Source organism: Mya arenaria, chromosome 1 (genome assembly GCF_026914265.1).
Source record: "Mya arenaria isolate MELC-2E11 chromosome 1, ASM2691426v1".
Lineage (NCBI taxonomy): Eukaryota > Metazoa > Mollusca > Bivalvia > Myida > Myidae > Mya > Mya arenaria.
The window spans coordinates 11,677,521-11,692,328 of NC_069122.1; the positions used below are offsets into that span (position 1 = coordinate 11,677,521).

General features: G+C 34.1%; 1 protein-coding gene across 1 annotated transcript in view; it reads right to left on the reverse strand.

Moving 5' to 3' along the window:
• LOC128222385 (neuronal acetylcholine receptor subunit alpha-10-like) overlaps positions 1–14,808 on the reverse strand; it is an 80,248-nt gene that overhangs the window by 8,893 nt on the left and 56,547 nt on the right. Inside the window, exons 2-3 of the mRNA XM_052931395.1 lie at positions 1,561–1,706; positions 105–149 (exon numbers count right to left, since the gene is read on the reverse strand). Of these exons, the coding sequence (XP_052787355.1) occupies positions 105–149; positions 1,561–1,706 (191 nt within the window). The remainder of the gene's footprint in view (positions 1–104; positions 150–1,560; positions 1,707–14,808) is intronic.

Genomic DNA, 14,808 nt, shown 5'->3' on the forward strand with positions numbered 1-14,808 from the left:
TGTTGTTTGGGGATCTATGCCTGTCGGATGTCCCAACCACATTAACTTCCCCTTACAATTGGAATTTGTCTTTAAATAAAACATATGCAATTATTATGATTTACCTGATTGAGCCAACAATTGGTGGTTATTATTTGATTCTTCTCGTCCTGAAAGAGAAACACATATTAATAAAAGTGATTGTAGTATCACGAGTGGGATGCTTTCAATGTATAAAGAGAGTCGTGATGATATAAATGTCAAACTATTATCGGCTAAAATCCTGCTTAGGTTTACCTACAACTAGTTTGTTAGGACAATATTTAACTTTTAAAGCATCTACACTTGAGGTTTTATAATTACCTAAATTTATGTAGACACTTATAGTTGGACACAATGGTCGTCTGTCAATACAATTAGTACCAGATGAACTCATATCATTTTATACGCATGTCAAACATGACGTCAGCGTTATTTTTTTCCATTACAATATATCGAATATACTTAATTTTCATACGTGAGTAGCGGTCCTTGGTATTTTGCAATGATGAGCACATATGGCAAATATGTTGGTCATTTTTCTACATTTCTGTTTCATGTCTCTACCAAAACACCATCAGTTGTCATTTATAAGTATAGTATATATTTTCTCCGAAAATGAAATCCATTGTGAGGACATGATAGGGCTAAGTTTAAGAGTTCCTCAGATACTTGAGTTGTAAATATTCTAGCTGAAAAACAAAACTATACATTATACTTAATCTGTCAAAATAGTAGCAAGTGGTTTGATGATGACATGATGTCTGCGACAGTTATATGACAGATAAATGTAATTGTTTAACCAAGACCTATTTCCTCAAATAATTTGACACATCTTTGAATTAATTCATTGCTATTGCTGGGGGGATAATCAAAAATATTTATATTTATGCATGTATCGTTTCTTTATTCCTCTATTATATACTATAGCATACAAGAAAAGTTTGTCTATAGTCTATGGCCAATAATTTTAACTTTCGTAGGGCATGCGCTTACTGATATGGAGCTTTGGCAACTGGCCAGTTTCTACATGAAAATTAAAATATAACATCATTTGACCAGAACAGTTTTATTTATTGATGGGCATACAAAGCTATCATATCAAATTCACTCACTCACACCGTCATTGATCGATATACAACATAACGCGAACAGAATAATGTCAAGAGATGTTCGTGCCCGATCCATTACACTTTAGCAGACAAGACATTCAGTAAGCCTACTCCGAAATGTATGTTAATGTTACGTGATGCCACTTACAACATTTTCAGAAGTGAATAAAGTATTCACATCCGGAAGAATGACCCTACAATATCAAGTATTCTGAGAATCTGAGTTGATAAGAAGCTGTCATTGTAAGCGACAGATGAAGACATGAATGGTCCAAGAGATTTCTTTGCAAAAGCCTAGCTGACATGGTGCTCAGATCTTTCTAACTTTTGCAGAAGCAGTCGTCTATTGCTGAAATAACTTCTTTTGGTTTACGTGCATAGTTAGTTATTCCGGTTGTATATAAATGAAATAGGTCAAAAGGTTACTTACCACGTCGATGATTTGAGAAAGTGAGAAGCCGAACGTAACGTTAAGTGCTTGACTAGCGTTAAGAGACGGGCGTATACGTTTGTCGTAACTCCGGAGAAGATCGCGCACAAGTCGGTATTCGTTGACGTCAGCCAGAACACCAGTTACTGAAGAGAAACATATAAAGACGTGCAATAAAATAATTTGATGATACGTTATGTAACACTCAAAACGAATGTGAACGTGTGTCAATACTTCATTGAAACTCCGCAAAGACGTACGATAAAACTCAAATTGCTGAAAAGAAAGGAAACTGTTAAACAAATCATTGTTTTGAGTACATCAGATGTTGCGTAATAATACGAACGGACGTGTTTGTAAGGAATTTGCTGTTACTTTGGAGATGACTGCATAATAGAACTCGGTGTTGCAAGACACTGAAAATAATAGGTCTGATGACGTCTGTTTAAACAATAACCACTAAAATGGAATTATAAATACATAGTATTTAAATAAAACGCAATGAAGAATTTGATACGATCAGGTATACATATACGTCCTAACTTCGGAAAGAATTGCGCAGTAGTCGGTACTACTTGCAATTGACCAAAATTAAAGCAATTTACCAACTATGTTAATCAAACTAATACTTTTACTTTTTTCAGACATATAAAAGGTAAAATGCCACGTAGTATTCAAAACGAACGAATATTTCTGACGTGCCATCGTAAAAGTTCTCAAAATAAAATGATATTATTAGCCGTAATAATCAAAATCCGCTGAGATAAATAATGCATTGCTTGTTTACAGGCTGTTCGTGTGATGTTACTGCATAGATTATTGCAATTGGTCAGTATTTTGTTGATATAGACCATAAAACATAAGTGAATATATAGAGGCGCATGATTTCATTCGGGAATATAAATACTCGTGTCTTAGAATTCTGAATTTGCGTTTCATTCGCGTTTAGTCGTTACACTCTAGATACTCGCAGATTAGTAAATATGCGTTGACGTCGACTCAAATACCAGAGACTAAATAGAAAAAAGAATCTCAGAGGCGTATGTGTTGAATAAGACGTAACGTTTTAGTCAAGACGGTCACATGCATTTTCACGAAGTTACATAAACAATCAGGATACGCATGAGTTTAGTGAGAATAAAAGGTTAATATCGTGGATGATGAGGTTTACCTAGCAAGGCAGGACATTTATCGAGTGATCTTAGCATCACGGGATGATAATACGTAGACATGTGTAATTTGTCGGAGGTCACGAAGGTATCCAGGCCTCGCTGACCCATGTCAGGAAGCTGAATAAGGAATTAAACTTTAAAATCTGATATAAAACTGTTATGATAAAAAAACAACAACAACAAAATCAACAAAAGCAAAATCAACAACATCAACGATGGGAACTACCAGGACAAGCCTAGTGACCTGACATTTAACCAAGACAAACAACACCACAAGAAGAATGATATTTACCAAGAATGTGTTTAGATAAGAGCTGGTGATAATTAAAGAAGTCCAACATCAACACAAATTATTTATTTATGAAAAAACATTTCGGCCATTTGGCCTTCATCAGGTTGTATTATATAATAAACAGGAAATGACGTCTATCAACGTTAGATAAGAGCAAAATTCCGAAACACCTTAACGCACGAAATACCTTATGGAAACACTTTCTACTTAACATAATAAAACTTATGTTATATTCTGTAAAGTTGAATCAGTCGTAAAGTTCAGTTTCAGAATATATTTGAATGCGTTTGTAATAGACCTGTCCATTTTGTCTCTAACGTCAGTAGATATGTGGTCTGATATTGAACGGTCTTTTAAAATGTTGAATACTACATATTTGATTTGAAGAGGCGCTATCTAGTTATCATTTCGTCAATCATATTATCCATCACTGCAAACGCTAAAGCAAAATGAGTGTATCGAATTAGATTAGAACAGTTGCTCACGTTAGCTATTTTGTTTTGTATCCCTGTTGCATCGCAGTATATACACTGTTTGTGGGAAACCAAATCCCAAACGTTAGCTGCAAACAGCTATTAAAGGTGAACACAGGGTAGATGAAATATAAGTAGCTTCAGATGTCAATTGTTAATCAAAAATAGCCTTACATTTGTCTTTTCCAAACACACAGGCACTCAGAACATGAATAAAACGCAATTGTTTACTTAAGTAAGTATAATTATGTCAAAAAAATCTTTATTTTTTCTTGGTTACTGTTACAAACATGTTTTCTTATTGGAGAAACATTATTATCCTTCAGAATAGAAAGGGCCAAAACACGGTCAAGATAACGAAATGTCCTTTCTAAAATAATTTGAACGTGGGTTGACCAGTGACAATTAAGCAAATTCAACACCCAATGCAATTTGTCTATTTTACTTACATTATAATTGCAAATGATTGGTGAAAGTGAGATCGAACATGTTCATCAAACATTTCCTTTGCTAAATATAATACTGTAAGTGAACATTATTTCTTAGTAAGGAAAAATGAAAATGCAAACAATAAGGGTTATTTAAGTGGATACTAGTTTATTGTATTAATGTTTTTGTTTTGATGACATCAACTAATAAATTGAAAAAAAAATCGAATCAAAATACTTCGAGAAGAATGTTCCTGCCCATCAACTTATTACAACTTGGAGGTAAATGCCAGGTTGAGAACACGTCAGTTGAATCCCCATCAAACATGTATGTGTCTCTTGTTGACAAAAAATCGCTATCAACGCATCTTATATATTCACAATATATTACGTCGGTCTTTCAAAACACTGGATCGTTATATTTAAATCATTAACTTTTATTTTTATATTATGTATTCAGAACTATGAATATTTATAAAGGACCAGCGACTTCTTTTATAGCTCGATACGTTTTTTTGAAATTATGTATACCAAAAGATATATGAAAATCATAACAATTTTACAGCTCTGAGTTAATAAAACAAAACGCTTGCCTATTATTATCGATTATAACAGTGGCAACAAATCCGTTCATGAAAGTGTGATTAACTATATGTTCCTGGCATGAAAATGAAAGACTTATAAATCATGTTTTACCATTAAGTCTGTAATAGTATCTTTATAACATAATTCATTGGTGTCTCTTTTGTATTCCCTTTTGTGGAGTTGAGCTCGAGAAACATTTATTTTTATGTCAGTATTGGTTCGTGTTATTTTGGAATGGCATGCTATGCCGTCCAAAGACAACGATAAAAACATGTTCAATGGCTTAATTCTAGATGTATAATGAGATATTCATTCAAACGCTGTTGTAGAGCTCAAAGGAACCGAACAATTATTCTGATAAATTGTTTCACGTATGCTATTGAAATGGCAAAATCCTAACGTACTCATGAGGAAAATCAAATAAAAAACAACAATTTGATAATTTATAAAAAATCTGTTTCTATCCAAATCGGCAATACAAACATGCTTTTGTGCAGAAAAAGGTCCCGACAATCCACGTACTTTCTTCACAATAATTTTCAAAGGAAGGTTTCAATTTTTCTATATGATTGGAATCAATATAATGACAATAGTTGGTTTTTCGAAATTATTCGTACATCTTAAAATATCCCCGGATGGTTTTAAATGTTTATGTTGCTAGGTCTATGTGTGAAGTGGGAACTTCGTTATAGTGCACTAGAGGTGATTTATATTATGTATTAGATCTCGCAGTCCACTGCATAGTTTGAGGCAATATACGGCTAGTTTTTGTTGTTGTTGTTTTTGTCGAGAGGGAGGGATGAAGGGTTTTAATAGTACGCAGTTAACACATTCAGCAAATTTGTTTTACACATTTGTTATACCACCACCCCTTTGCAGCGGGGCTGTATAGGAAGCACAGTATCCGTATGCACGTTCGTCCTGGGTGACTCATTTGTAAAATTCTACTTTTATCCATAACTCCATATGTTTGTGAGGTATTGACTTCAAACTCCATTCTCATATTGACTGAGTTGAGGAGTGTTGTGTAAAAGAAATAATAAATAATATAATGTATGGCATTTTTTTAATAGTTATTGCTCTTTGTTCATGTTCATACTCCACATGTCCTTTGGGTTTCGATGTCTTGCTGTTAAATATGTTGAACCGTAAAGGACCGTTCCAGAGATGCTGTAGCAGTGAATAGAAGGCTAGCTTTACACATCAACTCAATGGTTCTTTATATGTTGCTTTACTCTACACTAATTAAACAAATACCACATGAACCATACTTATTCTGATATAAATACATCAACGGTAAACCTAACAATTCATTCAACTTAATTTTGTGCTATCCTTTAAAAGACTTAAAGGAAATTTCATACCTTATTTCACAAATGTTATATTACTTATTTCTGGATATTAGAACTTAGGACACTTAACGTAAATGATGCCTTTTCACCGACATAGAGCCTTCTAGAACATACATAACTCCCAGTAATACTTCCAATGTTGTGGAATGGGAGAATTGATCACATCCAGTGATAGCTCTTGTTAAATTTCCTTTCTATCTAATATGTGCCAGTGCGAAGGTGAGTCGATATTAAGTCGAGATTAAGATAAATACTTAATCCCAAATCATGATTTGTTATCTATAGGTTAATTTAATGTGGCTATTTAACATAAGTAGCTGCGAAGTGGATAAGTCCGGAAACCGATATCATGAACATTTATCTTTAGGTTAATTACAGAGCATATAGGTAAATACACCTAGAATTATGAATATCTACAATGAACAAGTTATGTGTCTTCAGAAAATACAGAATGACACCGATCCAAAACTATCACTGCAATAATAAACTCTTTTACAGCTTTGTATAATTAAATCACAACGCTTGCTCATTATCTTCTATTATTACAGTGTAAATTCGTTGATAAAACTGTGGTGAACTATGTGTTCTATCAATCATGTTTTACCATTAAGCCAGTAAATTATCCATATAGCATAATTCATTGGTGTCTCTTTTGTATTCCCTTTGGAGACGAAGAGCTCGGGAGGCATATTTTTTATGTTAGCATTGTTTCGAGTAATGTGGCAATGTCATGCTATGCCGCTCAAAGACAAAGATGAAAAAAACTAGATGTAAAATGAGATATTCTTTCATATGCTTTCTAAATCTCAGACGACTTTAGGTAATAAAAAGAAAATTCGATGCAAATTAACGCGTACATTCTTCAAGTGGCAAAATCCTAATGTACTCATGAACAGAATATCCAGACTTCACAACTTCAACAACTTCATAATTTTATTGAAAACCTGTTTGCATCCAAATTGAAAATATGATAGTGCAAAATTGGTTCCGACTATCCATGTTATTTACAATATACTGAAGATTCTTTGCAATATTTTTGAATGGAAGTTTGAATATTTCTATACAATATATCTTACTTATGCTCTAATAACAAAAATAATTTGTAAGTCGTTGATAAAGAGGCCTTAAAATCAGAGAAAATCAAATTTTTACCTGACTGTGCAATATTTGCAAAATTTAAAAGTAATATCTAGCGCTGAACACAAATGTTTTAATTACGTGAAGAAATGCGGATGGATAACAGATATTCTTAAAATTTGTTCATAGCGATAATAGTCTTGTCTGTCAGATCCTTAGAAAGTTAATTTCATATCTACAAAGCAATCCAATGGCAATGATCGTTTTTTCGAAAATTCCCAGACATTTAGAATATCACCGGATTGTTTAAAATGGGTTTATGGATATGTGTAAACGGCAACAACCAGTAACAAGAGACTCCGCAATGCGACGAAACCAAGTTTTCAATAATTGATTGTAGAACTTCAGCCTTCGTTGTGTGATTCAGTTTCAACCGTTTTTCTATTTTTAGTAACAGCGACCTTGATCTTGACCATAGGGACACCAAACGCAATCCCATGATAGGTATCCATAAAAGTTTCCTATATATCAAGATTGGTCGCATTATGTTCATCATAACTAAAATTATTTTCACAGTTTAGAAACAATGACCTGTACCGTAATCCCAGGGGCCATAAATTTAATTCATTGAAATGTCTCCGTAAATTATACTTAAATACCAGGTTTGGTCTCTATTTGCACAACATAACTAAATTTATTCGATATAGACGATGATGGTGACGCCGCACGCCAGCCCGCCCGGCCAAACAGCGACGTACACCATTCTTATAAAAAACGGTACATGACGGTTTGACCAGGCTGTGTGCCATTTCGATTTGAATTGTTTAAAACGGCATAACACGGCATGTAGAAATGTTTGCATGTTTTAATTAGAATAAAGATATCAGCGTTGTTGCACGTATAGGGTGATATACAAGGCGATCCGCGTATGTGTGATAGCCGTGCTCTTCCGAATAGATTCAGTCTTTCTTTAAGCATGCTCGCTTAAAGCACCAATAATAGGGAGACTACTTCCTTGGTTTAAAGCACTACGGAAGACTCTAAATTTCGTTTTACTACCCTCTTATGCCGAGCGCCAGGCAAGAAAACACTTATATCATTTGAACCTATCGAAGCGGAGTTTATCCATGGTGTGGATGAAATAAGTGGCATATGGTTTTCTCGTTCCGTTATTTGAATGGACCAATGACTGCACATTCCGGATTCTCGTTCATAATCCTCTTGAATGATTCTCAAATAAATTATACCAGATTATACCAAGAGTCTGTCACGAACTGAGCCGTTTCTCTTAATTGGTTATTCTCCGTCGAGAACACTTTTGAACTGTCGCTATTCTTCAGCTGACACCTTGGGATTACCACAAACCAATTACAGATTGCAAAAATCCTCCTGAGATCATAAACAAGGCTCATTTTGATCTAAGCGGTATTCAGTCGGAAAATTTGCGAACGGATAAACACATTTGGCTTTCGTCAACGCCTTAAACAGCATTCATTTTACTGTTGTTCACATTAGGTAGAATGGTCATGACGAGGCTTATCCAACTGTTTACAACCATAGTTCATTTAGGTGCATGTTGTTATAAACACTAAATTCAATGCTGATTATTTCACTTTTTAGCCAGAAAGAATAGTTCCTTATATCCAAAGTTTCGTTATATCCGGAGCATATTATATTCTATTCTTTTTAATTGAATAAAGCCGGACGAAACTTGGGCAACAAATGTTTGTTATATTAAGAGTCGGTATATCTGGAGTTAACTGTATTGCGTTTTCGTTTCGGCGATGCGTTGACCCAGCGTAAACCAATACAGTAAAAAAAAATCGAACAATTTTCCTAGCGTTTTTGTCTGTTTGACCTTTTTATTGTCAACCTTATAAAGTTTGTATGTCATTTAAATTATCAAGAGACCCTTTTAGCAAAGAAACAATGACTAAAATATAAAATTGATGTCTAATCAGATCATGTAACGAGATGACTTTAACCGATACCTCCTCAAGAGCTTTTGCAACAATAATCTCTGGCTTCTCCAAAAGAAGACATTACCCAAACTGAAGAAAACATTAGCTATCATACATTGGCATTGCAATACACGATAACTTGTTGTCTCGAGGCCGTCTATTTGCCTGCACAGATTGGCTATTACGTCGACTATTACTTGTCAATGTCTGTATAACACGTTCTCATGCCCTCATGTCTCATTGTTTTTTTACGGGTAAATTTCATGTTGTCAAATTGGTATGGTTATGGCATTAGATTTCGCCTCCTGGTTAAATATTCCAGTTTCGATTTAAAACTTCTATAACTTACTTAAGCTTACTGTTCCGTCATTTTTAAACACTATTTGACTCATTTCGAAAGTACCTAACTATTAGCACCATGTAACATCGGATTCATTGCCCTCTTACTGATTTTCTGTGCAGTAAAGCTAAAAGAATATCGACATATAAGTAGGGAACGAAAACCCAAATATGAAAATTACATTCTCGGTTTAACTAAGACGTTTTAGTCATACTAGTACTAGGAATTTCTGAAACTGTCTTTTAATATCAAGCACCACTGTACTTAAAAATATCAGAACATCTACAGTGAAGCTGCTGAAGCCGTATCTAATATCAAGCACCACTGTACTTATACATATCAGGAAATGAATATTTACATTGAAGCTGCTAAAGCCGTATTCTAATATTAAGCACCACTGTACTTATACATACCAGAACGTGAATGTCTACATTGAAGCTGCTGAAGCCGTATTCTAATATAAAGCACCACTGTACTTATACATACCAGAACGAGAATATCTACATTGGAGTTGCTGAAGCCGTATTCTAATATTAAGCACCACTGTACTTATACATACCAGAACGAGAATATCTACATTGAAGTTGCTGAAGCCGTATTCTAATATAAAGCACCACTGTATTTATACATACCAGAACGAGAATATCTACATTGAAGTTGCTGAAGCCGTATTCTAATATAAAGCACCACTGTACTTATACATATCAGAACATGAATACGTACATTGAAGTTGCTGAGGCCGTATTCTAATATTAAGCACCACTGTACTTATACATATCAGAACATGAATACGTACATTGAAGTTGCTGAGGCCGTATTCTAATATCTAACACCACTGTATTTATAAATATCAGAACATGAATATCTACATTGAAGTTTCTGAAGCCGTATTCTAATATGTAGCACCACTGTACTTATACATATCAGAACATGAATACGTACATTGAAGTTGCTGAAGCTGTATTCTAATATCAAGCACCACTGTACTTATACATATCAGAACATGAATACGTACATTGAAGTTGCTGAAGCCGTATTCTAATATCAAGCGAAACTGTACTTATACATATCAGAACATGAATACCTACATTGAAGTTGCTGAAGCTGTATTCTAATATGTAGCACCACTGTACTTATAAATATCAGAACATGAATACCTATATTGAAGTTGCTGAAAGTCTTTCACCTTTTTTAAAGATAACAGTTTTGGTTTTAGTTTCATTAACCTTTAGCTTGTATGTGACACAAAATTCTGAAAGTAAATTAAAATGTTTTTTGCAAACACAGTATCTGACAATAACGCTATATCATCGGCAAACATAAGTAAAAACAAACTAACAGTCCGTGGATGCAACTGTTTCCATGGACATTATTATTTAGACATAATCAAATAATCAAGTTATCATATGATATGAACATTGAAATTTTAACTTAAGAAAATTACTCAAGTAAGGCAATGCCTTAAGGTGTTTTATGAATACCGGTAATTGCCAATGCCTACTCTATTAAGCCAAGCTCCGGACAAGCCAATACTGGTAACATTTGAACATAGACCTTTAGAGCTAACAATATAGTCAAATATGCATTAAATCTTGCATAGAGGTAAAATCTGGCATATGGATCTCTCATTTGATTATTTAAATACAATGACTGCATATGACTGATTCTTGTACATCATTCTGTTGAATATTTCTCAAATATATTACACCAGATTATACGAGGAGGCAGTCACGAGCTTAGCCGTATTTTTCCAATTTGTTTATTCTGTGTCTAGAACACTTAAGAAATTTCGCTTTTCCTCAGCTGACACCTAGGGGTTAACGCAAACCAATTACAATGTGAAATATTTCTCCAAAGATCATACAGAAGGCTTTTGAGTCAGAAAATTGCGATCTGACGAATACATCATAATTTCAGCAACACCTACATTCATTTAACTAAGGGTACTGCGTAGAATGCACATGGTAAAGCTTATCCCACTGTTTATTCTTTTCCAATACGGCGAGGCGCTAACCTTTTAATACCAATATAGGGTATACCACATCTATAAGTTTTCAAACCAATTTCTAGCATATTTGTATGTACGATTTAGTTATTTTCAGACTAATAAAACCTTTTTCAGTAATTCAATTGTTATACAAATAACTTTGGTAATATTTGATTGTTGTTAAAGTTATTGCTTACGCAGACAAACTCATTCTCGAGAGGTCTTGCAACAACACTATCTGGCTTCTCCAAAATAACAAATCACCCAAACTGAAGCAACAATCAGCAATCATATATGAACATACGATAGCTTGTTTGGATGCAATTCATTTGCCTGCATTGATTGCTAATCACATCCGTTATAACTTGTCAATGTCAGTAAAACGTCATCTTGTTATAAAGATTGTCTAGTCTGAGATATTTTTTCTCGATTGATTTAGCGAATATGACATGTTGTCAAATTGATACGGTTATGGTTTGTATCTTAGGATCCTGGTAAAAACATTTTATTTCAGATCGAGTAGCTTTTGTAAGTCATATATCTTTAAAATGAAAATTGTGTAGACTCGTGTTAAAGTGCACTCGTGATCCACTGGGAGTTTCAAGGCGGTTATTCCGCCATGTATCGGTAAATTTATTTTGATGAGTGTTTGGTCTGTCTGTGGTTTTTCTATATATGTATGTGATGTTTATACGCTTGTTCCTCTAGTACATTGTCGTTTCGGCCCTTGTCCGTTGCCTATAAACAAGTTTATATTAATGTTCGACTACTGGGCTTGTTCATGTAGTTTCCATTATATTATAAGCGTTGATTATATTGCTAAGACGACATGACTAGCAGACTGCATGTGATTATGACAGAACACCGTGTAAAGTGCATTGCAACGTAACAATATCGCCGTCCTTGCATGATTGTTTGCCAACTGTCAAAACATGGTTACCTAACAATCCGTGATAAACATAACGGTTTTTTTGATATATAGTATGTAGGCACTGTGCTGTTTGTGGAGTTTTGTGCTGTTCTTCCATGTTTCTTGTTTGTGATTTATTTTTTGTTTTATGTCTTTGGCGTTTACCCAGTGCCATTATACTGGGTTTATGTTTAAACTTTTTGCTGCTGAGCTTGTTTCTGTAACTTTTCGCATAAATTCTAATCTTTTATCTATTAATCGATAATTACGAGACAAACTGGTTTCTTATATTGACCGCCAGAAAAGCAACAACTGTTATTCAATCGATCTCATCTAAGAACATGCATATCTATAGACCATGCATATACTGTGGTCTTTTTGTAAATGGTTAGGCATAGCTGCCTCTTTGGATTGAGGAAACGAATTCATTTCTCGGCATTATTTCTCGCCTTTTCGGGGTTCAAGATATACGTTCGGCTCAATGTCAGATATGAATGAATCGAACCTTCACTACGTAAAATACATATAAATCCATCACATTTAATAACCATCACATTTAATGTGTCCGTCTTCCAAAAAAGACTTGTTCTCTGACCGTAATATTAATGTAGATGCAAGGTGACCCCATGCAATTCTGGTATAGTTTAAAGGGTATCTGCTTGCTGTTGTATACATTATATACATACCAGTATGTAAAATATGTAATCGAAGGTGCATAAAATATAAAGTGAAAACGTATGTATATTTTCTCTTGAGTTCAATTGCAATCGGTCGTAAATGACATATTTTGCAATCTGTTAACTCTATGGGTTTTTTCACGTAAATTGGTTGACGTAAAAAACTGCATTTTTGGCCGATAGGAACTCTGTGCCTTTGCAATTCATAGATGGTCAAAGTGACACTATTCTTCAATTGCTGTCCGTGAGAATTACTACATGTTAGACCGAGAGGAGCTCTTTAGTTTATTATCAGTGCAGAGAAACACACGTGGACGAGTGTGGACCTTACCTCATTTTGGACTGAAAGAAACCCTGTGTTTTGCAAATGATGTTTGCAGTACAAAGTGTCACAATTATTTTTCTATGTTTATGTTAAACGAAGAACAAGTAACACACTTCTGAAATTGGTTGTGGTCTATATTCTTTCCCGCGTAAGAATTAAAAGAAAAATTGGTTGATAACATAATTAGAAATAAATCTTGATAATTCACAAAGCGATTTCAACCCACTCCTTCACCGTCTAGTCTGTCAACATAAAGACCGCTTAAGACAATCTCTTTTATTCCCTGGGTCTATCTATTACAGCACAGATTTTAAGCGTCAATATTGCTTTTTCTTGAGAATGTATGAGGTCGAATATAAGCCTACATGAGCATACACTGATAACATTTGAGTGCGATCACTTTGCAGTATTTAGCAGTATTTTGTTTCTTTCAAGAATCAGAAGTTTACAATACAATCGAAAGAATAGAGGATCAATCAAGAACCTGGGCCCATGTTAACTAACAGTCCACTAGCTAATTTAGGGGACAGGCTTGAATCGTTAAGCTCACTTTTAATGAAAATATCGGCGAAAAAAGTAATTAAATACGCGCAAAGTGTACCATTTAGCACCAGACTAGAAAAATTGTTAAAAGATAAATAAAAAAACCCTGTTTTAACATTTAAAGTTCGGTTCTGGATGAGGCGAATGTCAAAAGATTGTTCTCCTTCGTTACGCCCTCTTTAATGTCAATTCCTTGACTCGCCTCTGCAGTCTCAAGTCGGAGTACAAACTCATGACTCAACACTGCATTCTATCGTATCATTGTAATGTGTCTTCTTACAGAGCGTTTATGGTAGGTTTTGCACAAAACTTTCTTCCTGAAAGTTGAACTATATGTACTTTTAAATTATATTATGTAAAAAGAATGTCATTTTGCATTTAAAAAAATCAGTTTAACTCGAACCTTTATTTAAATGTAAATCTTGATTTTATTCAAGAAAAATGTTGAATGTGTGACAAATAATTGGTTTTAACATTATTTTTCAATCTTGAATCTAAAGTAATGATAGCATTTGTCTTTGTAACATTTGAATGTTTCCGTTTCTGAGTCAGAGACTAGAGATGTTAGCGAATATCGATATTCGAAGTGAAAACTCAGACTGTGGACAAAGTTCAAGGAGGCTTACATCACTTTACGCAGGAGAAACACAGTCTGGATAAGAGATCATACAAAACCGCACACATGCATAAACGATTAAACCATGCCTTTGTTTAGCCATAATTTAAGACAATTCCAACGAAGTCCATTAATCACGTACATGTTATACGTACTCAAAATGGTCTGTATTACAGTTCCAGAAATCCGACGTATATTCTGACATGACCCTTACAACACAATCGAAATATATAGGGGCTTTTTAGTCGATATTAGGAAAAGTTAATTTTTAAAGTGTCACTTGTTCCATATAATGCCATCTTTATGTTTGATGTTAGAACGTAATTTGCCTGATAGTAAAATGAAAACAAAATTGAGGAAATATCGTACTTACAGGTTTTGTCTAGATTTGTCTTAGATGTTTTATTACATAAATGGTATTAAATTTTTGTCTTAATTGGATCTTAGAATGATTTAGCTAATCGGATTGCGTGAAATAAATGACCATAGGATGGACTTAAATTGCATATT